Raw genomic sequence first — 23,334 nt, forward strand, 5'->3', positions numbered from 1 at the left:
TCGAGATCAAACAGATAGAAGCACGGATCCAGCGTGAACTGTTAAATATAACTTGCATGTTGTTGCATCGAGAGTTACAGCGTATGGTTCGACGAAGGCTTCGACAAAGGTCAACCAGATACCAATCTATTGCAGAGGATCACTATGAATTGACCCCGATTGTGAACGATCCATATGAACCTCCTCTTCGAAGATCTGCAACATTAGCAGAAACAGAATACCAATATGTTGCTCCATACGAAACTCCCAAAGAAGGCTGTTTTTGTAGATATTGCTTGGACCAAGCTGCCAATCATCCCCCAAACAGCTTACCAGAAGTAGATGGAGCGCATGGTACAGCAAGAGCATATGACAGTCTGCAAGGAATTTTCGCAGAGAAACCCTTCCTTGACAGAACTACTTCAGAGAAACATTCGCAGTATTCTCTTCTCAATAACCCGCCTGATGTTTACTCGCTAAGCGGCAAAACAAGAGCACTGATCCATAATGATCACTCCCAATCCACAGAACGGCGTCTATCCCGAAGAAGAATGCGCCGTGGAAGAAAATCCGGACTTAACGATTATGATGATGACGGCATTAATGGTAATTGGATAGAACTGGAGCGGATTAAGCAAAGACAAGAAGAAGCCGAAGATGCGGAGTTCATATCGCAATTGCTATCCGATGTGAAGAGAGAACCTATCACTGATGTTTTACCCGGTATCAGCCCATTCAAAATACCAAAAACATTGCCAAATTATAAACGAGAAGAGGCAAAAGAATCCATCGCCCTTTCGGAATTTAGCTTTTTAGAATTAGAAATACAAGAAGTAGATGATGCCATCAATGCCAACTATACTGAGAAAGAGAAACCCAGTTTCAAGAATGAAACATTATCGGATGCCGGAACAACTAAAACCACCAACGATGTACCTAACGAGTTGTTTTCTAGTTCGAATATAAAAAGCAAAGCAGAAGAAAACAATGTGGCACCTACAAAAGGAGTTTGCATTGCAGAGGTGAATTTTGATGTAGGAAACAGCGGCGGCGAGTCGAATTCATCAGACTACTTAAAACCAATGCCACACAAAAACATGGGAGATAATTCAAGCGAAAAGCAAACCAGTTTAACAACTGAGTTTTGCCTTGCAGAAGTAAATTTTGATGTTGAAGATAACGAGGGAGACTCAGAATCAGAGCAATATGGCAAAGAAAACGGTTCAAACGAAAAACAAATCATTGACATCGCTGGATTTTGTATTGCTGAGGTGAACTTTGATGTTCAAAACATCGAAGCACTCAATGTATCACCAAACAATACACAGCCAATGGCGGACAGAGACAACAAGGAAGATAACATGTCAATCGCGTTCTCTACCGGACTATGCATTGCAGAGATAAATTTTGACATTGAAAACACAGAAAAGGTATCTGATTCATCAGACTACCTAGAGCCAATTGAATTAGATTCTGGAACACACACACTGCAAGACGAGAAAACCGACATTGAAACATACGAAACATTGCAAAATGTCACCGACACCATGGTTAACATTCCCAACATTGAGACCGCCAATGAATATTCCATTCAAGGTGAAGATGCTGGTTTCAATATTTGTTTGGCAGATCTGAACAACTTCCAAGATATTTTGTCAGAAGTTGAATATATGGAAGAATCTATATTAGACATCGGGTATTCCTCAAGCAAAGAATACGAACGATTGAGGACGTCTACAGAGATCGTCATGAATGCACCGGAGGAAAAGCACAGGGAAGAAACAACAGTCATGTCTGCTGATACAGGACTCAATGTTTGTTTTGCAGAACTGCAAAATTTTGAACAACTGCTCTTAGAATCTGAGACAGTGGAAGAGACAGCATCGGACAAATCACATGAAAGTCATTATGACACAATTAAGATCGACGTCGACGTCAACCATAGCGATGATTCTGACACCATTTCTGAGTGATCACAGGTAAATGCCATTCGCTTTTGACTTGTGATAAAGAGTTTATTCTTCCTCTCTGCATTGAGTTCTATGTGTAAGATTTAAAATATGATTTCTTGACTATTTACCGAGTTATTCGGCATATAGAAAACCACACAAAACTTGAAACTTAGATATCTACTAATGATTCATTTTAGAGATGACATCCTAATGGCCGGGTATAAAGAGAACCATCTAGCGAATTTTATGAAGATATCCATCAAAAGACATGGTATGCAGAGAACCAGCTTAGACTTTGTATACAGAGAACCAGCCAAGACGTAGTGTAGAAAGAACCAGCTAAGTCTTGGTATACAAAAATGAAAATCAGTGTTTTGTAAAGGCTACATAAATGACAGACATATATTGAACAATTCAGTATGCTTTATGGAAATTCTATATCATTATCACATGTTTGTTTTATTTTGTACTTCTTGTGTCTTGGGTAGTCAACAGCACACTTTTATGTGTGGGTATTTTTCTAATTAGAAAAACGTACTTATTCACACACCGAATGTAGGGTTTTGTTTTGGAAATTTATTGAAAACCAGAAGTTTTCGTTGAAAAAAAAATGCATTTGATTTTTACAATTCATTGATGTACCTTTTCTGACACGATATAAACGTTTGATTTGTTTACTGTAAATACTTGTATTAAGACATGATTGTACAATCTGTCGACATATGTTTATGCTGTTATACAATTTGCACATATTTTTCACTGGATATATTGATTTCATTTTATGCGTATTTGTGTTGAGCTATATGTATTTATGCAGACTTCTGTCGTTGGTATGGATGAACATCGTATTGTCTCCATAACTAGCAAAAAACAAAAAAAAAAAAAAAAAAAAAGAAGAAAGGACACATTCATTGAAGATGGGAGATGACTTTGTTATTATACTATCATTCTGTAAAAGAAATATGCTCAATATACTAACAAAGCTATTGCTTTTGTGAACGTTTGGCTTTGGGTTTTTGTGTTGGAATTCTTAAGATGACAACCTAAGCAAATATCTCCCATTGATCTAACAATACATTTTACATGTAGTTTGTTTAAAAAAGACCTGTCTGTATACTCACTGTTTGTTGTCCTCCCTTGTTTTTATTATTTACATGTAATAATCTATGCAACTTTGTGTTTTTTCTGCTGTATGTACATTTATGTATGTGCTTCGGATATATATAGTTTCATATTCATGTTTAAAAAGGATGTCAGCCAGTGTGAAGATGTATTACTCCTCGTTAAAGAAATGATATTTAATACACAAGTTTCTGATTAGATATATAACCATGTAGTATGTAGATTCAAAGTTTTTTATCCCCAGGTTTCTGTATTCAAAAGAATGGTTTGAAGTTTTAAATGTAAGTTTATAGGAAAGTTCGCTAAAACATGTATTTTTAATAACCAGAAGGCTACTTTTCCAAAATAAATAAATAAATATGCAAACATCCTATTGCACGGCAAATTCAATAGCACCCTAATCATTTCAACTGGGATTATAGTGGGGGTTACATGACTTAGATCAATATCGAGAATTAATGTTTCACATAAAAATAGTTCAGTTGAGCAATATGGATCACAGATGATATTTCACTTTTCTTCTTGAAAGTATCATGATTACTACTACTACTACTGCAAGTACGACTACTATTATTATTATTACTACTACTACTACTACTACTACAGTTACAACTACTACTACTATCAATATTACTACTACTACTATTAGTATTACTACTATTACAACTACTTCTACTACTACTACTAGTTTTATTATTATTACTACTTTTACAACTACTTCTACTACATTGTACTTCTATTATCATTGTTGTTATATGGATGTAGTATTATCACTGCTATCTTTATCATTACTAATATTATCACTACCCTTATTACCAAGGTTATTATTATCATCATTGCATGTTGTTTTTTCCCATTGCTGTTATTTTTATTATAATCATTATTATCATTGATTGTTATACTATGTTGTTTCTATTAAGATTATTGCATGTTTGAGTATTTTTATTGCATTTTTTATTATTATTATTATTATTATTATTGCTATTAATATATACGCTATTATTAATATTGTTGCATTTTTATTTTCCATTTAGTATTCGTATTATTATGATTATTATTGATTTTTACTATTATATTGTTTCTATTATGATTGTTGCATGTTTTAATATTTCCTATTGTAGTTATAATCACTATCCTTATTGATTTTTCTATTATAGTATTGGTTTTATAATTAGCTCATGTTTACTTATTTTTATTGTATTTAATATCATTTTGTTTTTATACTCATTATATTCAATCAAAATCTAATTTAAAAAAATGTCAAATATTTAGCATGGTATATTTAATAAAGGCTTTTCAACGACTGAATCATTGTATTATTTTAAAGCCACATTTTCAAAGAAAGAAAACACGATTCCCACCACCTGGTTACTCCCTGAAAATGTCAAAACCTGGGTCTTAATTGGTTTGTTAATGCCAAAGATCAGTTGTAATTATCTCTCAGCTAGGAATTGAATTCGTTAGCTAAACATTGATCATGATGAGAAATTGGCATTCTAAAGGAAGTTGATTATGAAGGGTACACGAAAAAACAACCTGATGTTTTGGACAAAGTGCAAACGCGAGATGATTTTCATTTGTAAACCCGCGAAAATCATATCTGACTTGGGGGAAGTCATGGTGGCAATGACTTTTTGTGAGGGTTGGAAAATTTCAATGTTACTTTCCCTTGCATACAGTACTTGATATGCGTGATGTGTGTTATAAAGCGTTGCTTATAAACATGTGAACTTTACACTATCTACAATTGACCACACTACTAGTTTACAGACGTCCTCATTAATCGGCTTGATTCACTAAAGGATATGTTACAGTAAAATGTAACGTTCATTCCATTTCATCAGTGACAGCAATGAAGTTTGTACAACTGCAGACATTTTTTTGCAAGATAAACACTGCTGAAACAGACGTAGGGGGTATCAACGATACATAAGGGAGTGGATATACAGATGTTACCAGAATTTATATCTGATGTAGTAAATAAAATACAGAAATAACACAAGAATAAGTCAGTGTAAGTTCACTTGTTACCAGATCTGTCAAAGCAACGTCTTTGTCTATGGTTATCCTTCATCGAACCTCTGGATCAGCTCTATCATAATCAAAGTTTCGATCTAGCTATCTCGATCCTATGTCACCTGATTCTTAATTACGGTGTATATCAATTCTAACGATTGAAACAGTTGGTCCAAATTTTCGGTGGCGTAGATGAAATTTCCGGAAAGCAACATCGTCTATTACTGGATCTTGACCCGAAATTCCACTTTCTCCAAACGGAATAAGTATCACGGTTTTCATCAGGAAATCAATACACAATACACAGTAACATGATAGAAGATTTATTAGCAAACAGCGATGAGAGTATGGAATGTATTTGTTATGTTATCACTGGTTACACCCGACATAAAACAAGGACGACTGTTATCAGCAGATGTTAAATAGGACGATCCTACACAACGTTTATCACGTGAATACGACGTCACAATAACCGTTAAACATCACATGAACGTCTTTATAATAACCTCTAAGCATCACGTATTTCGTCACAATAACCACGAAAGGTCATATGAACATGACATCAAGATAACCTCTAAACGTCATATACTAATGAGGTTAAGTATCCAAGATAATCCGACAGTCATAAATTATCATACATTCGTACATGTATCCAATAAAAACTATACACATACATGTTTCACGCATTATGGCCATCCATACATGATACGTAATGAATCAATTTTCAAACTTCAGACATAATGGGACATTCTTTTACGTGTATCACAATATATATAGCATTATACATCACTGATCCACATTCATATTACCAATAAAATAAAATAATACATGTCATTTAAATACAAAAAACAACACATACACAACGACAGTATTCTTTCACATCCGATATTCTGCAGGGATTTGAATATCATTCCTGAGTTTTTTATAAGTCAACATCCATGCATCCATACAATACACATAAATACTTGATGGGTGTGGTAACATGTTTGTGACATACAAGATATTTCCACATCCGCTAATGATACTATTACAATTTTGTATGCATAGACACGCTTCTCGCAGGGAACAGCGCAGGAGGTCGGGATTTCAAAAACTGAAGGGTGGATAGGGAAACAGACAATCCATGAAACACGCACCTGTCTATTTAAAAAAAATCACAGAATTGAAATACCAATCCTGAATTGAATTAATATAATTCCATAAAAACAACATTAGGGTCAGCAAAACATCATCATAAAATATAGATCACCTGGCAATATCAGTCACACTGCCCTGATGCCTTTGGTAGGTTTGAGAGAAAACTAACATTATCTGATCACTAGATGATTGCACCATTCTGGTTTATAAGACACCAAGTTACTGATATGTAGAGTATTTATAAAATGTTTCTGAAATCATTCTCTTGACAAGTTGGCAATCATAATATATATATTTGTGTTGCACAAAAAACAACGTGTTTCTCTTCAACCTCCAGTGTAGTAGAATTATATCATTGTATTGTGTTAATTGTTAAATTGCAGTATGTAGTATATTATAGTAAGCGAATTATCAATAAAACATCAGTAAAACAATCTGTTTCTCTGTAAACTCTTGTACTAAAACTTGAGGCAACATCATCTAAACACTCTTTCTACTCCACACGGAGGCAGGTCAAATGCAGTAATTTCATTAACTTGCGATTAAAGATAGTAAGTGTGGAGCCAGTTATTACACATATTACTTTCTCATAATAGACGGGTTATTATGATAAACATCAATGTTTAGCCTTAACCTCTAGGCACCAAATCTAAGCACATTTCCTATTTTACGAGAAAATAAGTCAGTAGCAACTATTTCTTAAATTTGAGATGAACAAAAATGAAATAATGTTTTAGTTAGCGGGATCTCAATACCACTTGTCATTGAAACTCCGTCTCTTGTCACCGGGGATAGAAAGGTTGACAATATTTAAAACATATCTCCTTCATCGAGGAATCTTAATGCAAGGTGAAGATAACGAACAGTGATCAATCTCAAAACTCCTACAAGCAATACAAAATAGATAGTTGGGCAAACACGGACCCCTGGACACACCAGAGTCCATTTCAATCATCAACACAGACTTCACATGAAATCCCATTCACAAATTAAAACCTTTCAAGAGTAAATATCTCCTTTAGTTTTTTGGTCATTTGTTGAGACTGTCTCTGAAATAACTTCAACTTAGAATTTTGCAATGTACTACAAAACTCACGAAAACCTAAAAAAAAATTCAAACATATACATGTGCACCATATTTACATATGAATACATATATCCAAATGTGGTGTTGCAAACATTCCTAAAGACTTGGTTTCAGCAAATATAAAATATTGAATGAGCCTACTTTCTATCTCGTTCTCATTCTTACACTATTTGTTTCCCGCGTTAAATTGAGTCCAAAATCTGGCTTGGATTTCATAAAAAAATCTCAAACTTAAGTTTCAGTTTTCTTTTATTTAAGCAGTCAATATTTGAGTAAACTCTCAGACTTTAGTCCAAGTTTCGACTTCAGTTCTTTTCGAGAAATCCTGGCCTGATGTAAGCTCATTTACATGACATAGTCGGATAAGGAAGATCACATCTAAACACTCTCTGACACAGTCCTACTCAGATAGCGCAGCTTTCTGTCCAATAAAAAGTTCAAACTCACTTTCACAAGATCCCAAGAATATACATCTTTTATCACACTCAATTTCACAGCATAAAAAGTATGTACATGTGTACAGTTTACTTCACACTCAATTTCACTGGAAAACAAATTTGTACAACTCTTATCACACTCAATTTCACAGGATCACAAGTCTATACAATTTTTATCACACTCAATTTCACGGGATTTCATGGTTGTACAACTTTTATCACACTAAATATCAAATGATCTCAAGTCTATAAATCTCACTAGCATACTCAATTTCACAGCATTTGAAATTTCTACAGTCTTAACACAATGCATTTCACAGGATATAATGTCTATACAGCCTTTTATCACACCCAGTTTCACAGTATCTTCAGTCTACATGGCCGTTTATCACATAAAACAATTACAAAATCACTCCCATTATAAACATTCACCATTTGACCTTGAAACTGTATATTTCCATGGGATTCAAGGTAAGGTCACTATCTAGCGATGTGGGGCCTTTGTCGTGTAGTAATGTCAAGGACGTCCGCCGCATCTCCTTCACCCCTAGCGTGTCACTGAAGAGATCCCGTAATCTGACCTAGATAAAGTGTTTGAGAGAACATGTACCTGGGCAGTAGTGTAAGGTATGGTAGATAACTCCTATTGCATGTACTGGAATGTTTACATCACAAGAACTACACTAATGACGCAACTCTATCTTACTGTTCTATGAATGCAAACTAATAGAAAACGTTTAATAGAGGACCAGTGAACAAATGTATATCACAGGTTTAGAGCCTGCTATCCCACAATCCTCTCCTGCCCTAAACTAGGTATCCCATAATTCTGTATCGTTATACTCACATATACCACTGTCAACGTCTCAAAATAAGCAATGTTATTCCACATGTAAATACACCTTTTACGGCTAATAAAACTAAGAACCACTTTATAAAATATCAGGAAAATGTAGGACAAGCAATTATTTGTAGTTTTTCCCCATTACTATGCATTCTCCATGTACCTATGTATAGCCTTGGTGGAATAGAACAACCCAATATCCGCGTTTCGACCCAAATAAATGTTTCTTGTGTCACAAAAAGACTTGACATCTGCTCAGTATTCATCTATTTACGTATAGTTTTGTAACTGAAGCTAAACCATACTTTATTTGAGCATGTGTGCCATTTTACGAGAATAATGTAAAACCCTCGAGACGTTGACAGAGGTGTATGCGAGAGCAAAGAACGACAACTCTGGGTAGAGATTGCCCCAGCCCTAAACTAGGTATCCCATAATTCTCTGTATCTAAAGGTGAAGATAATGAACAGTGTACTATCTCATAACTCCTATAAGCAATGCAAAATAGATGGTTGGGCAAAAACGGACCGCTGGACACACCAGAGGTGGGATCCGGTGCTTGGGAGGAGTAAGCATTCCCTGTCGACCCGTCACACCCGCCGTGGGCCTTATATGTAAAACTTATATGGTACCAATTTAGATGCACCAGATGGGCATTTCGACAAATGCCTCTTCAGTGATGCTCAACCTAAATTTTTGAATCCTGATCCAGTAAGCAACAATATGTGTCCAACAATATCCTACATTGTAAGTGTAGCCCAAAACTAAGCATCCCATAATACCCAATATATCTAACTCAAAACTAAGCATCCCATAACACCCTATATCTAACTCAAAACTAAGTACCCCATAATACCCTATATATAACCCAAAACTAAGTACCCCATAATACCCTATATCTAACTCAAAACTAAGTACCCCATAATACCCTATATATAACCCAAAACTAAGTACCCCATAATACCCTATATCTAACTCAAAACTAAGTACTCCATAATACTCTATATCTAACTCAAAACTAAGCATCCCATAATACCCAATATATCTAACTCAAAACTAAGCATCCCATAATATCCTATATCTAACTCAAAACTAAGCATCTCATAATATCCTATATCTAACTCAAAACTAAGTACCCCATAATACTCTATATCTAACTCAAAACTAAGCATCCCATAATACCCTATATTTAACTCAAAACTAAGCATCCCATAATAACCTATATCTAACTCAAAACTAAGCATCCCATAATACCCTATATTTAACATAGAACCCATTGCTAAATCTCCCACAATTCTTGATGTTCAGTCACTAGTTAGATATCCCACAATCCCCTTGTATATAACTCAAAGCTAAGCATTCCGCAATTTTACACACCTAACCTAGAACTCAGTGCTACATCCCCCACAATCCTTGGTGTCCCTCCCCAAGTTAGATATCCCACAATCCTTGGTGTCCCTTCCTAAGTTAGATATCCCACAATCCTTGGTGTCCCTCCCTAAGTTAGATATCCCACAATCCTTGGTGTCCTTCCCTAAGTTAGATATCCCACAATCCTTGGTGTCCCTCCCTAAGTTAGATATCCCACAATCCTCGGTGTTCCTCCCTAAGTTAGATATCCCACAATCCTTGGTGTTCCTCCCTAAGTTAGATATCCCACAATCCTTGGTATTCCTCCCTAAGTTAGATATCTCACAATCCTTGGTGTCCATCCCTAAGTTAGATATCCCACAATTCCCAATATCTAACAATAGTTTCGGTGTCCCCCATGTCTGTTGTCTACTACATATCCCACAATCACTTACCTTCCCCTGTGTATCAGTACAAGGTAATCCATGACTTGAAATCCCGCAATCCAGTCCTAGTCTGTGTAGTAGGAGTGCTGAGTCATCGCTACGTGTGATTGGTCCATCATAACTCTGCTGTAAGGACCGAAGATTGAGTAGGTGCACATCACACGGTAAAGATCCCGACAGGAAGGAATGCTGGGAAATCAATGGCGGCACACTGACTGAGCTTTTCTGGGGTAGAATCTGAATGTTATGGACTAGGTGCAGATAGGTCATGTGAGCTTGGAGTGAAGGAAAACCACTTGTTCTGTCCTTGATCTATAAAAGAAAATTAGCAGATAGGTCACAATGTTTACATGCCTTATGGTGCTAAGGAAACATTCAAATTCTTATGTGCACCACCCATTGGCTTTACACAAAGGATACAAAAACTTTTCATTAACTATATTTTGAATATAAATTAACTTCAAACTAACTATACACTAAGTCTACAACAACTATGCATTAACTTTGCACTAACTTCTAACTAACTTTGCATTAATTATACATTAAATTTACACTAACTATATATTAACTTTACACTAACAGTACACTAACTTTACATTAACTATGCATTTAATATAATATACTAATTTACACTAACCATGCATTCAATATATACTAACTTAACACTAATTATACACTAATTTTACACTAACCATGCATTCAATATATACTAACTTAACACTAATTATACACTAATTTTACACTAACTATGCATTTAATATTTACTAACTTTACACTAAATATACACTAACTATGCATTAACTACATTCTAACTTTACAGTCTGCCTGTATAAACTTCATATTAGCTTCACACATAATACACAGAAATAGTGATTGGTAAAAGTTGTTTTGTAATAGAACGAAAAAATGCTTTGTCAAAATTTGATCACTTACCGGGGGAGCACTTCGGGACTCAAACATAAGCTTGAATCTGTTTGGGGTCAGCGTGTTGTCTCGGACACCCTGACCTAGACCTCTCATGTCGTCCTGATTCAGCGTCCTGTCCAGCATAACCTGGATCTCACCTGTCACCAAGATACATATATATCTATAAATACAAACATATACATTCAAGTCTATTATGAATATTGGGATGTGTTGTCCTCTGTATGTGAATATTGAGATGTGTTGTCCTTTGTTTGTGAATATTGAGATGTGTTGTCCTTTGTTTGTGAATATTGAGATGTGTTGTCCTCTGTTTGTGAATTTTGAGATGTGTTGTCCTTTGTTTGTGAATATTGAGATGTGTTGTCCTTTGTTTGTGAATATTGAGATGTGTTGTCCTCTGTTTGTGAATTTTGAGATGTGTTGTCCTTTGTTTGTGAATATTGAGATGTGTTGTCCTTTGTTTGTGAATATTGAGATGTGTTGTCCTTTGTTTGTGAATATTGAGATGTGTTGTCCTTTATGGATTGTGAATATTGAGATGCGTTGTCCTTTGTTTGTGAATATTGAGATGTGTTGTCCTTTGTGGATTGTGAATATTGAGATGTGTTGTCCTTTGTGGATTGTGAATATTGAGATGTGTAGTCCTTTATGGATTGTGAATATTGAGATGTGTTGTCCTTTGTTTGTGAATATTGAGATGTGTTGTCCTTTGTTTGTGAATATTGAGATGTGTTGTCCTCTATTTGTGAATATTGAGATGTGTAGTCCTTTGTTTGTGAATATTGAGATGTGTTGTACTTTGTGAATATTGAGATGTGTTGTCCTTTGTGGACTGTGAATATTGAGATGTGTTGTCCTTTGTGGATTGTGAATATTGAGTTGTGCTGTCCTTTATGGATTGTGAATATTGAGATGTGTTGTCCTTTGTTTGTGAATATTGAGATGTGTTGTCCTTTATGGATTGTGAATATTGAAATGTGTTGTCCTTTGTGGATTGTGAATATTGAGATGTGTTGTTCTTTGTTTGTGAATATTGAGATGTGTTGTCCTCTGTTTGTGAATACTGAGATGTGTTGTCCTTTATGGATTGTGAATATTGAGATGTGTTGTCCTTTGTGGATTGTGAATATTGAGATGTGTTGGCCTTTCTTTGTGAATATTGAGATGTGTTGTCCTCTGTTTGTGAATATTGAGATGTGTAGTCCTTTGTTTGTGAATATTGAGATGTGTTGTACTTTGTGAATATTGAGATGTGTTGTCCTCTGTGGATTGTGAATATTGAGATGTGTTGTCCTTTGTGGATTGTGAATATTGAGTTGTGCTGTCCTTTATGGATTGTGAATATTGAGATGTGTTGTCCTTTGTTTGTGAATATTGAGATGTGTTGTCCTTTATGGATTGTGAATATTGAGATGTGTTGTCCTTTGTTTGTGAATATTGAGATGTGTTGTCCTCTGTTTGTGAATATTGAGATGAGTTGTCCTTTGTTTGTGAATATTGAGATGTGTAGTCCTTTGTTTGTGAATATTGAGAAGTGTTGTCCTCTGTTTGTGAATATTGAGATGTGTTGTCCTTTGTGGATTGTGAATATTAAGATGTGTTGTCCTTTGTGGATTGTGAATATTGAGATGTGTTGTTCTTTGTTTGTGAATATTGAGATGTGTAGTCCTTTGTTTGTGAATATTGAGATGTGTAGTCCTTTGTTTGTGAATATTGAGATGTGTTGTCCTTTGTGGATTGTGAATATTGAGATGTGTTGTCCTTTGTGGATTGTGAATATTGAAATGTGTTGTACTTTGTGAATATTGAGATGTGTTGTCCTCTGTGGATTGTGAATATTGAGATGTGTTGTCCTTTGTGGATTGTGAATATTGAGATGTGTTGTCCTTTGTGGATTGTGAATATTGAGATGTGTTGTCCTTTGTTTGTGAATATTGAGATGTGTTGTCCTCTGTTTGCGAATATTGAGATGTGTAGTCCTTTGTTTGTGAATATTGAGATGTGTTGTACTTTGTGAATATTGAGATGTGTTGTCCTCTGTGGATTGTGAATATTGAGATGTGTTGTCCTTTGTGGATTGTGAATATTGAGTTGTGCTGTCCTTTATGGATTGTGAATATTGAGATGTGTTGTCCTTTGTTTGTGAATATTGAGATGTGTTGTCCTCTGTTTGTGAATATTGAGATGTGTTGTCCTTTGTTTGTGAATATTGAGATGTGTAGTCCTTTGTTTGTGAATATTGAGAAGTGTTGTCCTCTGTTTGTGAATATTGAGATTTGTTGTCCTTTGTGGATTGTGAATATTAAGATGTGTTGTCCTTTGTGGATTGTGAATATTGAGATGTGTTGTTCTTTGTTTGTGAATATTGAGATGTGTAGTCCTTTGTTTGTGAATATTGAGATGTGTAGTCCTTTGTTTGTGAATATTGAGATGTGTTGTCCTTTATGGATTGTGAATATTGAAATGTGTTGTTCTTTATGGATTGTCAATATTGAGATGTGTTGTCTTTTGTTGGTTGTGAATATCGAGATAGTATTTGGATATTACCTGTCTGTAAGCTGGCTACCCCCAGCGACTGTGCAGTGAGGACACTGAAGCGAGTTTTGTCATCCTCGATGAATGCCATGGCCGGCATTGGGTACACATTGGCCTGAGTGGGCAGCTTGTCAAATGTTTTATGTTTGATCATCTGTATCAAATCCAACAAAGGAATATGAAGAGTGCCTAATCAAACATGTATTTTATCTGTTCATCTCTGTCTTATATGCTGAACTATTCATGCTGGGGTTGGTCAATTTCATAATTTGTGTTCATGGCTACATGAAAGGTGAAGATAACAAACAGAGATCAATCTCATAACTCATATAATCAATTCAAAATAGAGAGTTGGGCAAACACGGACTCCTAGATATACCAGAGGTAGCATCAGGTACCTAGGAGGAGTAAGCATCCCCTGTCGACCGGCAACAGCCTTTGTAAGCCCTTTGCATCCTATTCATAACCATGCATAAAGTGTCAATTCACAAAACACAGAAGTAGAGATGATGATAAAGATTAAATACAATATTATATGGACTCACTCTATAGAATGAACACCTGGTATTTTTATTCGTACGAGTTACAATTCGTTCAAAAACTTATACATGACAAAAACTAAACTTGCTGTGGCCTTCAACTTGGCGCTTTGATATACCAACTAGACGTTTTATCTATAAACAATACTCATTTTTACTTATATAACATTGTTTTATCTATAAACAATACTTTTTACTTATATAACATTGTTTTATCTATAAATAATACTCATTTTTACTTATATAACATTGTTTTATCTATAAACAATACTAATTTTTACTTATATAACATTGTTTTATCTATAAACAATACTCATTTTTATTTAATATATAACATTGTTTTATCTATAAACAATACACATTTTTACTTATATAACATTGTTTTATCTATAAACAATACTCATTTTTACTTATATAACATTGTTTTATCTATAAACAATACTCATTCTTACTTATATAACATTGTTTTATCTATAAACAATACTCATTTTTACTTATATAACATTGTTTTATCTATAAACAATACTCATTTTTACTTATAGAACATTGTTTTATCTATAAACAATACTCATTTTTACTTATAGAACATTGTTTTATCTATAAACAATACTCATTTTTACTTATAGAACATTGTTTTATCTATAAACAATATTCATTTTTACTTATAGAACATTGTTTTATCTATAAACAATATTCATTTTTACTTATAGAACATTGTTTTATCTATAAACAATACTCATTTTTACTTATATAACATTGTTTTATCTATAAACAATACTCATTTTTACTTATAGAACATTGTTTTATCCATAAACAATACTCATTTTTACTTATATAACATTGTTGATCTGATATATCTCAGTGAACAAGATGTAAGACTCCACAAAGTCTTCCATATCTGCTTTACACTTACATATTTTATTGAACATAGATGTTAACAGCAAACTGAACACTCAATTTTATGACAAACAGGATGACTTCAGTTTCTCCATCGTCAACTCCCCGTATTCATGTAGCAATATTCTGTGATCACCCGGGTACAGTGTTTATGTCTCTCAACTGATTCAAAATGCACAATCATGTTCTGCATACGATCAATTTTTAAATTGAGACAAGTTGCTGATAAAATTAATGAGTTAATTAATGTTACAGGGTTTTCAATTATCTCTTTTGATGTTACAGGGTTTTAAATTGCCTCTCTTAAAGACAGCATTTTAAAAAAAAATTCTATGTTTGTTGTAACAAACTAATTTACAGATACAACCCATCTTTGGGGCAAATGCTGTACGATGGGTGTATGCTGGGTGTGTACCAATTGTTAGGCCGTTTATTACATTCCGATTTTGACAACATATAACTTTGTTTACCTGATCAAGATATAGGATTCACTACTAACCTAGTCATATTGATCAGTAATAACTAATAAAGTGATGGTAGGTGATCAATACCTGGAATCCATTGAGATCCGTGAAGAATTCTTTGTCAATGTTATGGATGTCAGTAGAGATTTTGACAGCTAGTTCATAGTTCGTCTCCTTTCTGACGTCAACCAGGTTATACATGTCTACCGTCCTCCCATCTGTGCCTGCAACATAGTCAATATATAATCAGTACTTACAACATAGTGAATATATAATCAGTACCTACAACATAGTGAATATCTAATCAGCACCTACAACATAGTGATTATCTAATCAGTATGTACAACATAGTGGATATCTAATTATTACCCACAACATAGTGAATATCTAATCAGTACCTACAACATAGTGAATATATAATCAGTACCTACAACATAGTCAATATCTAATCAGTACGTACAACATAGTGAATATCTAATCAGTACCTACAACATAGTCAATATCTAATCAGTATGTACAACATAGTGAATATCTAATCAGTACCTACAACATAGTGATTATCTAATTAGTACCTACAACATAGTGAATATCTAATCAGTACCTACAACATAGTGATTATCTAATTAGTACCTACAACATAGTGAATATCTAATCAGTACCTACAACATAGTGATTATCTAATCAGTACCTACAACATAGTCAATATCTAATCAGTACCTACAACATATTCAATATCTAATCAGTATGTACAACATAGTCAATATCTAATCAGTACCTACAACATAGTCAATATCTAATCAGTACCTACAACATAGTCAATATTTAATCAGTACCTACAACATAGTGAATATCTAATCAGTACCTACAACATAGTCAATATCTAATCAGTACCTACAACATAGTCAATATCTAATCAGTACCTACAACATAGTCAATATTTAATCAGTACCTACAACATAGTGAATACCTAATCAGTGCCTACAACATAGTCAATATCTAATCAGTACCTACCTGGTGAGTTTTTAGTTACCTGGAGAGTTTTTAATTACATGGGGAATTTTTAATTACATGGGGAGTTTTGAGTAACCTGGTGGGTATTTAGAAACTTGGGGAGTTTTAAGTTACCCGAAAAATTTAAGTCACCTGGGTCTTTTATTAACCTGGAGAGTTTTTGTTACCTAGAAAGGTTTTCGTAACCTAGGGAGTTTTTAGTCAGTACCTAGAGTTTTCAATTAGCTACATAGGTTTTATTTCCCTTGAAAATTTAAGATACCTGGAGAGTTTGTAGTAAACCGGAGATTTTTTAGCAATCTAATTAAAATTAGATGTTGGATCCGCTCGCATACTCACTACACAAACATCTAAAAACATCCCATAGAGGGTCACGTCAGAGGTCAAATTTGGTATCACTCTAGACTTATCGGCTTCAACAAACATTCAATGATTTTGCCAGCGGTGATTTCATTGGTCAATTGAATTTGACCTCTGACGTGACCCTCTACGGGATGTTGTTAGATGTCTGTGTAGCGAGTATGCGAGGGGATCCAACATCTAATTTTAATTAGATTGATTTTTTAGTTACCTGGATTGTTTGTGGTTACTAGAAGAGGTGTTAGTTACCTGTTGAGTTTTTGGTTACCTGAAAGTGTTTTAGTAACCTGGAGTTTTTGTTACCTTGAGAATTTTTAGTTACCTGGAGTTTTTAGCTATATGGAGATTTTTTTTTTTGTTACCTGGATTTTATTAGTTAATTGGAGTTTTTGGTAATATGGAGAGTTTTTAGTTATCTGGAGTTTGTAGTTACTCGGAGAATTTATAGTAACCCGCGAAGCGTTTTTAGATACCTGGTTATTTATTAGTTAACTGGAGTTTTTGGTAATATGGAGAGTTTTTAGTTATCTGGAGTTTGTAGTTACTCGGAGAATTTATAGTAACCCGCGAAGCGTTTTTAGATACCTGGTTATTTATTAGTTAACTGGAGTTTTTGGTAATATGAAGAGTTTTTAGTTATCTGGAGTTTGTAGTTACTCGGAGAATTTATAGTAACCCGCGAAGCATTTTTAGATACCTGGTTATTTATTAGTTAACTGGAGTTTTTGGTAATATGGAGAGTTTTTAGTTATCTGGAGTTTGTAGTTACTCGGAGAATTTATAGTAACCCGCGAAGCGTTTTTAGATACCTGGTTATTTATTAGTTAACTGGAGTTTTTGGTAATATGGAGAGTTTTTAGTTATCTGGAGTTTGTAGTTACTAGGAGAATTTATAGTAACCCGCGAAGCGTTTTTAGATACCTGGTTATTTATTAGTTAACTGGAGTTTTTGGTAATATGGAGAGTTTTTAGTTATCTGGAGTTTGTAGTTACTCGGAGAATTTATAGTAACCCGCGAAGCATTTTTAGATACCTGGTTATTTATTAGTTAACTGGAGTTTTTGGTAATATGGAGAGTTTTTAGTTATCTGGAGTTTGTAGTTACTCGGAGAATTTATAGTAACCTGTGAAGTGTTTTTAGATACCTGGTTATTTATTAGTTAACTGGAGTTTGTAGTTACTCGGAGAATTTATAGTAACCCGCGAAGCGTTTAGTTACATTGAGAGTTTTTAGATACCTGGTTATTTATTAGTTAACTGGAGTTTGTAGTTACTCGGAGAATTTATAGTAACCCGCGAAGCGTTTAGTTACATTGAGAGTTTTTAGATACCTGGTTATTTATTAGTTAATTAGAGTTTTGGCTTTTACTTATCTGGAGTTTTTAGTTACCTGGAGAGTTCTGGAGTCTGACCACATGTTGTACATGGTTGATGAAGACGGACACTTCAGACACGACTGGTCCAGACACGACTCGGATTACTGGGTGACTGACTCGCAAGCTCTGTGAATACAATCATAAGCATTAACAGTGAGAAGATGCAGTCTGACTCACTAAAAGGTATAATCTTAGTCTATGGCCCGAATCACTACAATTTGTGGTCTAAGTCACTAATCTCTGTGATCTGAGTCACTAGTTTTTGTGATCTGAGTAAGTAATATCTGTGGTCTGAGTCACTACAATTTGTTGTCTGAGTCACTAGTCTCTGTGGTCTGAGTCACTACAATTTGTTGTCTGAGTCACTAATCTCTGTGATCTGAGTCACTAATCTCTATGTCTGAGTCACTAATTTCTGTAGTCTGAGTCATCACAATCGTCTGATTCTTTACAATATGTAGTCTTAGTCACTATATTCTGTGATCTGAATCACTACAATTTAATATGTAATATATAACACATGACTTTGACTGTGAAGCTCAGCAAGTTCGTTTACAATATCTCAATAAATCAGATGTTACTAAACCTATGCTCCTTTCTAAGACAGAGTATAATTCAATTAAGTGTAAGAAAAAGAGGCCCAAGGGCCTAGAATCGCTCTTCTGATAAATTGTACAACCCCACCATTTCTATTCTTAGCCTCTTAGTATTCTAAATCTTTAGTTAAATCCTAAGAATTCAAAAAAAGTAGGTCAATGTGACCTACTTTTTGGTTTACACATTTTGAGAAACCAAGAAATATCAACTGACAAAGTTTGATGATTTTAAGCCAATTAGTATCTGAATATTGAAATATAGCTGTCAAATTCCAATCATAGGTCATGGTGACCTACTTTTTGGTCAGCGAACTCCGAACATGCAAGACCCATCAACTGACAAAGTTTGATGACTGTAGGTCAAATAGTATCTGAATTATATAAATATAGCCGTCCAATTCCAAAAGTAGGTCAAGGTGACCTACTTTTTCGTCAACACCCTTCAAACATGCAAGACCCAACAACTGACAAAGTTTGATGACTGTAGGTCAAATAGTATCTGAATTATATAAATATAGCCGTCCAATTCCAAAAGTAGGTCAAGGTGACCTACTTTTTGGTCGACACACTCCGTAGACTCAAGATGCATCAACTGTCAAAGTTTGATGATTGTAGGTCAATTAGTGACTGAAATATATAAATATAACTGTCAAATGCCAAAAGTAGGTCACAGTGACCTACTAGGTCACAGTGACCTACTTTTTGGTCGATACACTTCGAAGACTCAAGATGCATCAACTGACAAAGTTTGATGATTGTAGGTCAAATAGTGTCTGAAATATAGTAATTTAGCTGTCAAATACCAAAAGTAGGTCACGGTGACCTACTTTTTGGTCGACACAAACCGAAGACTGAAGACGCATCAACTGACAAAGTTTGATGATCCTAGGTTTTACAGTGCCCAAAATATGCATCTAAAATTGAAAATGTGAAATTTGAATATCTGCAAAATTCAAAAAGTAGGTCACTGTGACCTACTTTTTTATAAATATGTTTCAGGGCCTCAAGATGCATCAACTTACAAGATTTGATGATTCTAAACCTCTCGGTATTTGAAATAACAACTTAAAATATATCTATAAATGATAAGCCATAAAATTCAGAAAGTAGGTCACGGTGACCTATTTTTCAGTTAACGCATTCCAAGGTCCCATGATCCACCAACTGACAAGTTTTGATGATCAAAGGCTTCAAAGTGTCCAAGATATGCATCAAAATTAATTTTAAAATAAATACCTGCAAAATTCAAAAAGTAGGTCACCGTGACCTACTTTTGAGACAACTTGACACAAGGTCCTAAGATGCATCAACTGTCAAAATTTGATGATCCTAGTCCTTATAATGACTAAAATATCAAAGATTTAAGGAAATATAAATTTAGGTCAACTTTGAAGTGACCTTGAGACCACGCCCTTTGCCCCAGGGTAATGCCTTGAACAATTTTTAATTTACAACATATCCTCATCCTTATGTGTAAGTTTGGTGATAATCTGCCCAGTGGTTCTTGAGAAGAAGATTTTTTAGCAACCACTACTTTTGTTTGTATTTTCCTGATTATCTCCCCTTGTTAAAGGGTCATATCCCTCTATTTAGTATGTATGAAAGCCCTTGGTCCAATGATACCCTGTAACAAATTTGAAAAAAATTGGCCAAGGGGTTCTTGAGTTATAGCCCTTTTTCTAAAAAGTTTACGCACACCGCACAAATGGCCATAGTATTAGCTCTTTGAGCCTTCGGCTCAGAAGAGCTAAAAATGCAATCAACAGGAGGGAATGGCTTCACACTATCAAATAACAGAGATTAACCTGTCCAGCTGACCATCATACAAATAACAGAGATTGACCTGTCCAGCTGACCATCACACAAATAACAGAGATTGACCTGTCCAGCTGACCATCATACAAATAACAGAGATTGACCTGTCCAGCTGACCATCACACAAATAACAGAGATTTACCTGTCCAGCTGACCATCACACCTGACTGTTATATGTAAAAGGTATCTTACTTTGGCCGGTCCGTCTGGTAGAAACAGGTAGGCTCCACTCCTCTCCTTCCCTGACCGTGCTCCGTATGTCTGGAAGCTGACCTCCGACTTGTGCACCTGTCCAGAGGACTTCATCTTCACTGTCTGGAGTGGTCAAGATATACACAAAAAGGTATGTAAGTAGTGGTCAAGGTATACACAAAGATTTATGCATGAAATCAAGATATATACTAAGATATATATCTGAGGTGGTCAAAATATAAGCACAGATTTATGGCTGGAGTGGTCAAGATATGTTATTACTTTTGAAGATTTCATGTTTTTATCAGTCCTAATTCTTAAGTAATATGAATTTGATGATCACGGTAAAAGACATTGGTCCCTGGATTCATTAGACCTTGTTACTAGTATGTATTCTTTTATCGTCCATGTCTCTGCCAATTCCTGTTCTACAGTTATACCAACCTTGTATGTTCAAGGTCAGAGGTCAAGGTCATAAACACTAACAAAACAGACTTTTTTATAATCATGTGGCTATTCTGATATCTTTCATAATCATGTAACGGCTGCAGTGGTCTATAGGTATAGCGTCTGCCCTGCAAGCAGAAGGTCAGGGTACGAATCCCGTCCGCTACAGACCTAAGTCTTTAAGACAGGTAGTGACAGTTCCATCACCAAACACTCAGCATCAGGTGTGAATGTCACAGGTCCTCGGAGATGACCTCAAAAATGAATGTCCCATGTCAAAGTAGGTGTGGCACGCTAAAGAACCCTCACTGCCCAATGGCCGTAAGCGCTGAGCATAGGCCTAAATTCGAGGCCCTTCACCGGTCTTGGTGATGTCTCTATATGAGTGAAAAATTCTCGAGAGGGACATTAAACAATATTCAATCAATCAATCTTAATGATGTAAGTAATAATCCGGGTACCTTCAGTAACCCTGTGCTCCCAGAAAAGCTGGCCTCCAAGTGTGAGCTCGCTAGAGTAAACTCCATCGAATTCTTCCTCTCCACTGTAAATGCAGATCTGTAATAAATAAAAACTAAAGATTGTGTCACCTTCATTGTGAGAATTCCGACATCCGGAATTATTATGACTCCTTAATATATCTGTGTTAAAGACATTTATTCTAATCTTAACATCAACCCTGGGAAAAGTAATACTCACTTTTCGAATGGCCCCCAAACTGTTGAATTGACAGTGAATATTCACTTTTAAGATGGTCCCTCACTGTTATATTAACTGTAAGACGTGAATACTCACTTTTCAGAGGGCCATTTCACTGTAGTAAATACTCATTTTTAGATGGTCCCTCACAGTTGTATCAACTGACATAAATACTCACTTTTCAGAAAATCCCTCAATGTTGTATTTATTGACAGTGAATATTCACTTTTTGGTCCCTCACTGTTGTATTTATGGACAGTAAATACTCACTTTTAAGATGGTCCCTATTTAGGCCAATTCAATTTAATTGATAGATTAGCATCCCCACCTGCTCCTCAAAAATCGTCCCGCCCCGAATCCTTTTATTTTGCGAAACTTGCAATTTCCGGAATATTTTTATGTCCGGTATTTACACTTTTTGTTTACATTTCCAGTATAGCAACATGAAAAGCCACGTAAAGAAAATAGATGTGGTTTTTTTTTATTTCTCGCGTTCTTACAGGCGTAAATCTTGAAGAAGTTTGGTATCTTTCTGTGTTTGAAATTAAAGCTTAACCTGGAATCCGTGTGTGAAATAAGCATTGATTGATATCCATCTGGCATTAAATGATGCACTTCTGTTAAAAAAAAAACAAGAGGCCCATGGGCCACATCACTCACCTGAGTCACCTTGGTCCATATCAGAAGACTTTCCATATATATTTGCATGTAAAACTGTAGTCCCTATTATGGCCCCAACCTACCCCTGGAGGCCATGGTTTTTGCAAACTTGAATCTACACTATGTCAGAAAGCTTTCATGTAAATGTGATCTTCTTTGTCCCAATGGTTCTTGAGAAGATTTTTAAAGATTTTTCCTATATATTTGTATGCAAAACTTTGATCCTCCCTTGTGGCCCCATCCGACCCCCGGGGACCATGATTTTAACAAACCTGAATCTGCACTATATCAGGAAGCTTTCATGTAAATATCAGCTTTTCTGGCTCAGTGGTTCTTGAGAAGAAGATTTTTAAAGATTTTTCCTATATATTTGAATGTAAAACTTTGATCCCCTATTGTGGCCCCATCCGACCCCGGGACCATGATTTTGACAAACTTGAATATGC

General features: G+C 35.0%; 2 protein-coding genes across 5 annotated transcripts in view; one reads left to right on the forward strand and one right to left on the reverse strand.

Annotated features, from left to right (window-relative positions):
- The first annotated feature begins 1,228 nt into the window (after positions 1–1,228).
- LOC130049318 (uncharacterized) lies at positions 1,229–3,963 on the forward strand. Its single transcript, XM_056146724.1, has 2 exons — positions 1,229–1,958; positions 2,129–3,963. The coding sequence occupies exon 1, from the start codon at positions 1,311–1,313 to the stop codon at positions 1,950–1,952; it is 642 nt and encodes a 213-aa protein (XP_056002699.1). The 5' UTR covers positions 1,229–1,310; the 3' UTR covers positions 1,953–1,958; positions 2,129–3,963.
- A 1,413-nt stretch (positions 3,964–5,376) lies between these two features.
- Positions 5,377–23,334, reverse strand: part of LOC125667404 (alpha-mannosidase 2x-like) — a 78,486-nt gene continuing 60,528 nt past the window's right edge. For 3 of the 4 annotated variants that reach the window (XM_056146725.1, XM_056146726.1, XM_056146728.1), the window contains 8 exons: positions 21,991–22,087; positions 21,083–21,205; positions 18,494–18,605; positions 15,820–15,956; positions 13,845–13,986; positions 11,304–11,434; positions 10,380–10,682; positions 5,377–8,311 (listed from right to left, as the gene is read on the reverse strand). In XM_056146725.1, the coding sequence (XP_056002700.1) occupies positions 8,159–8,311; positions 10,380–10,682; positions 11,304–11,434; positions 13,845–13,986; positions 15,820–15,956; positions 18,494–18,605; positions 21,083–21,205; positions 21,991–22,087 (1,198 nt within the window). In that variant the 3' untranslated portion in view covers positions 5,377–8,158. Of the gene's footprint in view, positions 8,312–10,379; positions 10,683–11,303; positions 11,458–13,844; positions 13,987–15,819; positions 15,957–18,493; positions 18,606–21,082; positions 21,206–21,990; positions 22,088–23,334 lie in introns of those variants that run through there. The other variant, XM_056146729.1, reaches the window with a different exon arrangement.

This window comes from Ostrea edulis, chromosome 8 (genome assembly GCF_947568905.1).
Source record: "Ostrea edulis chromosome 8, xbOstEdul1.1, whole genome shotgun sequence".
Lineage (NCBI taxonomy): Eukaryota > Metazoa > Mollusca > Bivalvia > Ostreida > Ostreidae > Ostrea > Ostrea edulis.